The sequence below is a fragment of the Heterodontus francisci genome, chromosome 40 (genome assembly GCF_036365525.1).
Source record: "Heterodontus francisci isolate sHetFra1 chromosome 40, sHetFra1.hap1, whole genome shotgun sequence".
Taxonomy (NCBI): Eukaryota; Metazoa; Chordata; class Chondrichthyes; order Heterodontiformes; family Heterodontidae; genus Heterodontus; species Heterodontus francisci.
In genome coordinates this window covers 18,256,111-18,263,470 of record NC_090410.1, presented here as the reverse complement: position 1 = coordinate 18,263,470, position 7,360 = coordinate 18,256,111, and the positions used below count along the sequence as shown (strand labels likewise).

The window sequence follows — 7,360 nt, the reverse complement described above, 5'->3', positions numbered from 1 at the left end:
ATCACTTTACTTACAAGCTGTGCAGACAAAAAATGATTTAAAGTCCCCAGCATCCAAGTTAGGATCTCCTTTCTGCTGATAAACACCCCACACAGGTGTCACATGATTAGAGCACAGCTTTTATCCCTCATCTCCTTTACTTGCCTGACAAATAGCAATTTGTCCTTCAAATGAGCAAGAATGCATACCGTCAAAGTTTAACAATTAATAAAGGAATAAGCTTCAGGTTGATTTTCAAATGCTTTATTTTTTTGCCCAAGTTATAAATTTCTTCAAATACTGTTCTGTAGCCCAGCCATGGGTTTACATATGCCCGTGCAATGTCTGAGAAGGTGTTTATAATGCAAGAGACCAGCAACTGATGTCTACAGTCATCCAGAGTCCTTTCACTTGAAGATTTTTCCCTGATTGAAGGGTTTTCCCATGTGTCTGAACATTCCTTCCATCATGAAGTACTCATTAACCATAACCTTGCATTCATCAGTGTCCACATCCAACTTCTTCCAGGAATATGGCTCACAGATCACTCGCCAGTCTTCATTCAGCTGGAGAGGGAAGGTGTACAGTTAGAGCTGGGGCAAGACAGTTTCAAACTGTTAGTGAGCAAGTGCATGATTTCACCATGGCAGAGTGCACAGGACAATTTCTCCACCCTGGATAGAAACACTCAGCTGCAATTGGACCATGTGAAGGAACAGACCCGCCTCCTGCTCACATCCTGGAGAGCTGCAAGTGGTACAGGTACAGCCCCCGAGAGCACATCAGGGGAAGGCAGAGACAGGAGTAGCAGAGATGGTTAGAGGAACCATGTGATCAGATGTGGCAAAGGAGGTAATTAATGGCAAATTACAGAATGACAGCCATGAATATCAATCCACAGATGGAGACTTTAAAGACCATTCAGGTAGAGCCGTTCATTATGAACAAAAAAGGGGAAACAGCTTATAATTAAGCACAGTATATATTCAAGCAACAAGTCAAAAAAAACAATAGATGGGGAAGGAATCTAGTGAGGAGTGACATGCTCATTTCATTTGAAATATTTCCACAAAACCCTTCAGCACACTTGGCTTAATGAAAAAAGAAGATTAAAAAGGCACAGCAAGCTTAACTGGGGAAAGGCTCAGCTTTGATATTTGCTGAAACAATGGAGCTCCCTTCAGCTGGAGCACTAGAGAATGAGTTTCAGTGCCTTGGGACAAGGGAAGGGAGTTTTTTTTTTCCCTTAAATATTAGTTTGTGGGATGCAGGTGTCACTGGCTGGGCCAACATTTATTACCCATCCCTAATTGCCTTTGGACTGCATGGCTTGCTAGGCCATTATCAGAACATTTTAAAGAGCCACATGTAGGGTCTGGAGTCACATGTAGGCCAGACCAGGTAAAGACAGCAGATTTCCTTCCTAAAAAGGGCATTAGTGAAGTGCCTGCTCCTGACTCCTATTCACACTCCTACCTGAAGGGATAGATGTGGTCATTAGGCTAGAAATAGGGTTACACCCAACGGTGATTCCTTTAAAAAGTCAAATATCCTGACTCAAGTTTACATAAATAAAGCACTACAGCAAGGAGGACTGTTGGCAGAAGAATCCATACCCTTCAGTCAGTAACTTTTAGAAGGTACAAAATTAAAGAAAAATGCTTCTCGCTTCCTCTCAGTCGCACCTTAGATTTAAAGGAAAAAATTTGAAGCCCTCAAAAACTGGAAAGGTTCTTACTTCTGAAGCAAACTGCTGCCCTCGCAAAATCCAAATCCCTGAGATCACGCAGTCACCGTCAGTGCCGAAGAGGATTACACTAGCAAAGCTGTGCTTCCGCATCCCATCCAAACGCTGGAACATTCCTACATTGGATTGCAAGATATTGGAAAGTAAATGAGAATTCTTCACAACGCACCAGCAGGTACTCTTCGTCCAAATTAATTACCTGGTTAAGCCACACTATATCTAGGGGATTAGCCTAGACACATCAGAAACCCTAGAGGTTAGCAAAGCTCAACCAATTTCTACAATGAACACTCAAAAAAAGCTCTGGATGGTAGTCACACTAATTTATTTATGAGGGACCTGCCCTTTGAATTTCCAGGTTCTCATGAAAGTGCCAATGCCTAGACTTTTAATCAGATTTAGCCCACCCAGTCCTGTCCAACTCACTGGGGACAGAAGAAGCTCTTGCAAGCAGGACAGACTCCTGTGCATTTCAACAGTGAAGAAGAAATCCAAGTGTAGAAGCTGCATCAAGCTAATCCAGAGGCAGAATACCCAAAGTCACTGACATGGCCATTTGGACCAGAGAGGATATGGGTTAGTGGGAAACATGCCACAGATGTTAACAAGTTGCAGTCGGTTTACACTGCATTCGATCCAGATCAAGACTAGAAATTTTTAGAAGCCTGAAACCAGGGAGGCAAACAAGCTAAAAAGCTATAGTTAGGCATTCTGTTGATATAACCTATAGACAAGTTTACAAACCAGGTCTGAAAACATGCACTCAGGGTGACAATTAAGTGTTTCGTTAAAATGCAGAATTCTTAAATCCTCTCCTTCACATTTGAAAAAAAAAAAAGACAGGTATATTCAGAAAATTATCTTCCATGGCTGAACAGCCAGTAAAACTCCAATATGTTACCAGGGTTTCCAGCTCTCGTTTGGTCACATTCTGAAGTTTCACCACAATGCTCATCAACTGCCCCATCACCACACTCCTTATATCAGTCACCTGACAATTCTCAATGCCCTGTCCAAACTGACTCATTACACAATTGGATAATTCAAGTCAGATTTCCCCAATCGGCAATATTTTTATAATTAAGAAAATGAGAACCATTTTATTAATGTTCCCATGACCTTTCTCCAGGGTTGCATGCAGCAGTGTCCCAGAGATCAATCTCATTCCTGGAAATTCCAGGACTATCCCAGACAGCTGGCAACATGCACCAGTCATGGATTACAATATCAATCTGCTCTGAGGATGAGTCGCTATTAGATTACACCTCCCCAATCCAGTTTTAGTACTGCTCCAGTTATTTACTGACCAGATATTAGATTGGAGCTCATTATGTCCAGGCTGAGCTCTCTGGGGTACTTGTACTCCATGTACCAAACTGACCAGCCCTCCTTGTCAAAGTGGTCCCAGAGATAGGGAAGTGCCACAGAACTGATATCGTCATTTGAGTATTTCCTTTTGAACTCATCCAGAACAAAGGCACTGAAAAATAGCAACAGTTTAAGATTTTCATGCTATTAAATACATGAAGCATTGAACAACCTGTGCACACACACAAGACAGACAATAGACAGCCCACACATCTTCATCCATCCAGGTTTAAAAGCACTGGGAATTAGGTGCTTCAGTGAGTAAATACATGACCTTTCACTTCTGGGCTCTGGATTATAGTCCAGGAATGTGATTAAAATTAAAGTTATAAAGTTAAACTAGGTAACTAGATTCCAAAATTAGTCCAATGGTAGCAATGGCCAAACCTTGAAGATCTATAAACTCTAGTTTAAAAATTAGCAAGGATGGAGATAAATCAGGTGAATCAAAGGCAGCCCAGCATGGATTTATTAAGAAGTCGACATGTGGCCAATTGACTATAGATGGATGCAGTAGATTAGAACAGGAGGAGTGAACCAATCAGCTCCTTGGGCCTGTTACAGTCAAGTAGACCATGCAGTTACCCACTTGGTTCCAATTCAAATCTTCCAATTTGAAAACTTCAAAGCTTCCTCAGCCAACAGTTTCAGATTTTTCATCAAGTGCTTCCTGATACCATCCCTGAATATTCTAGCTCTAATTTGAAGATTATGCCCCCTTATTCTGGACTCCCCCCCACCAAAAGGGATTGGGGTCTCTATCTACTCATCTGAATCACCTCAATCTCCTTATACTCAAGGGAATAAAAGCCTTGTCCAAGCAACCTCTGAATTTAACCTTTTAGTCCCAGTATCATTCTGATCAATCTGCACTGCATCCACTCCAAGGCCAATAGATCCTTTATGAGATAAAGTACCCAGAAACGGCCAATGAAATGGGGGGTTGGACCATGGCTTTATATGATTAACATTACTTCTACCCTTTTGAGATAAAGGCCAGTGTTCCATTAGCCTCAATTTTCTTTGTACCTGTCCATTAGCTAGATTTCTGTACAAGGATCCCAAATTTCATGGCTCCTCTACAGCTCTTTTGTCACCATTCAGATTTACTCTGATCTTTTTCAGGTCTAAAGTGGGCTCCATCTGCCACACAGTTTTGCCCACTTAAGCTAGCGATGTCCCTTTGAGACTTTCTGCTCCCAGCTCCATGGTGGACTGGGCCACCCTAATTTACTGCTGTCAGTAAACTGGGATATAGAGCTCTATCCTTTCATTCACAAGGGGAATTTTAATATAGCACTTGCTGAGACCCCAGTACAGATCCCTGGGGTACACCGTTGACCATATCCTATCAATTGGAGTACAGATATGATGTATATGGAGGGAGGCAGTAGATGCTTTCAGAAGCCACTCAGTAAAACATCTGGTTACAAATTCAGCTTTTGGTATGAGGAAGTGTAAGAGTATCGATAGAAAGCTAGTTGATGGGCAGGAAAGAGTAAGCATTGTTTGGATTGTGGTATACCACAGGAAACCACCATCACAATTTGCTACCAACACAAAAAGTAGGTGCCCTTAAAAGTACTTCTTTCAAAGTATTACCAGGCTCACATTAGTGAAATCTATTTTAACCCAATGCATTGAATTCAATGGTAGCTTCCTTTTTGCACGGGTATATATTTTGAAGGATCACATGCTATAAAGCCATGAGGAGGCCAAGAGCATGGTACAAGAGGAAAGGCAGTACAAAGACATTTGTACAAGTAAAATAGCTGGACTAGAAATTCAGATGAGGAGAAAAGTTCTTTGATGCAGCAAAGAGAAAGTGGAATGTTTTGCCGCAAGGAGTATCTGGGGCAGAGAAAGTTACACAGCAAGGTTAGATTACATTTCAAGCAGGAGAATAGCTCAGACAGCAAGACTGCTGTAGCGAAGAGCTGGCACAGATGGTAGTTTATTCCATGCTGATGGTGTATTGGACCAAAGCCAAAGCTCTTGAAGGTCAGTTATGTTGGCCATTGAGAATAATTAGCAATTTGAAAGGTTGTGGCGAGTTGACAGCCCATCATGAGACAATGGAGACACTCTTTGGACAGCAACATGCAGTTACATCTTGCTATGCAAGTTAAGCATGGAGATGTGTCCTACAACCATGGTATAATTATATAGTGACCTGTAGAAAAGAACTGACCAACCAGAACACAAAATGACTCCATAAGACACCAACTTACCTTTGCGGCAAGTGGGCGAAAGGATCTTTGGTTTTTAACTGGTCAGCTGATTTGGCAGAGTCCCATTCATCACCACACTCTCCCGAAGCCACCATGGGTTCCTCTGTAGCCAGTTTACCTCCTTGGAATGTATCCACTGTAGTTCGGTTGTCTTTGAGAGCATCAGCCACGTTTGCTACAACTGATTCATGCTCCAGCAAGGCATCGACTACGCAAACTTCTTCCGAAGTTCCTAGCAAGCCCACAACAGTTGTGGGTTTATCCTCCTCAAAAGTAACTACTGCACTTGTAGCTTCCTGTTCACATGCTGTATCCTTTTCAGGAGAATCTAATGTGCTCAGTGCAACTGTTCTGACCTCTTTCAATGATCCCGCCATGCAAACCCCACCCATAACCTCTCTAGCCAGCCCATCTTTGGATGCACCCATTATGGTAACTTCCTCTTTCGGTGGACCATCTGGTTTAGAACGATCCACCATCTTCAGGTCAACTGAACTGTCCTTTCCAGAAGCACCCACCATCCTTAACTCAACTGTAGCTGCCTCTTCAACTCCTCTATGGCATTTAGGCACATCAAGCTTGTTTACTTCAACTGGTCCCTCTTCAGAAGCTCCTGCTGTGCAGATTTCAGTCTCAGATTCTTCGACCAAGCTCACTTCAACATTACCTGCTTTATCCTCCCCCAAAAAGGATGTTAAAGTGACTACAGCTGTAGCTTTCTCTGCAGAACCACTTACAGTAGTTTCAAGCTGGTTAAATATTTCAACCAACTTTGTCTCTTCAAAAACTCCTTCCACTTGGACTCCAACTACAGTCTCCTTCTTAGCCAGTCCATGCTTTTTGGATGGACCTGTTATGCAGACTGTCTCTTCAGAAAAGTCTACTAGAATGGCAGATGCAGCCACCTCTTTAGTCCCTATATCCTTAAATGCAGAGATTCTGTCACCTTCCTCCCTAGAAGAAACTACTGACTTCACTTTGCTCATTTTATCCTCCATTGAGGCACACACTACAGAGAGTTCTTCTTCCGATGCATCTATCAAACTCTCAACTCGGGCTGGTCTATCCTTCAGAGGGTAGATAACTAATTCACCCTCAACTGAAGATCCTACAATGTCAACCTCCGCTGAGGCCACTTCTTTACCCAGTCTGGTGTTGACAGGACTGACGTCCTCTTCATTGGATCCAGTATTTTTGGGGGTTGCCACCAAGCAAATCTCAGCTCTAGCAGCTTCTTTGGTGACCTCTTGCTCCACTTGTGCTTCCAGTGGCTTCGTGGCTGTTTGGAAATAAATGCAGGGTGAATCTTTTATTGTTCAAAATTACACCAGTGCCCCTCCCCCTCCAGCCAACCACCTGCCATTCCCGACTGAACCCAAGACCCCAACTTACTACAGGATTCCTGACCCAAAGCTAAATATCAGCTGCAGATATCAGATAGGAAATTAATTTTTTTTTTTTTTAAACCAGCTTGTGGAAATCCAGATGAGTTAATTAACCTGCTGGATCAAGAACCCAAGACTCAAACAAACCCAACTTAAAAAGTATTAAAAGCACATTTTAACTAGTTAAAAAGCCAATTCCTATGCAAGTTCTTGCAGATACTCTGGGCTCTACTGTACTACAAGATTAAATGTTTCTCTTTATTCAGGAGAATATGACTTGGTCTTTCCAAAGCTGGGGTCTGAAAGGACAAGCTCAAACTTGTGTGCAAGATATTTAATCTTGAAACATCAAAATGTTTACAGGTGATTTATTCTAGTACAAGGTCTAATGTACTCATCTGATAGAGCACAAAATAAGCTTTAAAAAAACCTACAGCTAGTTACTGTTGATTTTAAACTGGCTTCAATACAACTCTGGATTGAACAGTACTAGGACCTCAGCAAGTTAGGTTTCCACACCTTGGTTCTTCCTCCTTTTTGAGGCCTTCAATGATGTTGCAAGATCCTTGGTCTCTAGTTATAGATGTTAGGGAAACTTCCAAGCCCATTTGTGAAGGCACCAAGACCAGGATGCTTTGGTAGAGACTGTA

At 42.2% G+C, this 7,360-nt stretch overlaps 1 protein-coding gene across 1 annotated transcript in view; it reads right to left on the bottom strand.

Annotated features, from left to right (window-relative positions):
* Positions 1 to 386: 386 nt before the first annotated feature.
* LOC137353177 (elongation factor 1-gamma-like) overlaps positions 387 to 7,360 on the bottom strand; it is a 42,586-nt gene continuing 35,612 nt past the window's right edge. Inside the window, exons 7-10 of the mRNA XM_068019224.1 lie at positions 5,326 to 6,604; positions 3,034 to 3,206; positions 1,718 to 1,842; positions 387 to 545 (exon numbers count right to left, since the gene is read on the bottom strand). Of these exons, the coding sequence (XP_067875325.1) occupies positions 387 to 545; positions 1,718 to 1,842; positions 3,034 to 3,206; positions 5,326 to 6,604 (1,736 nt within the window). The remainder of the gene's footprint in view (positions 546 to 1,717; positions 1,843 to 3,033; positions 3,207 to 5,325; positions 6,605 to 7,360) is intronic.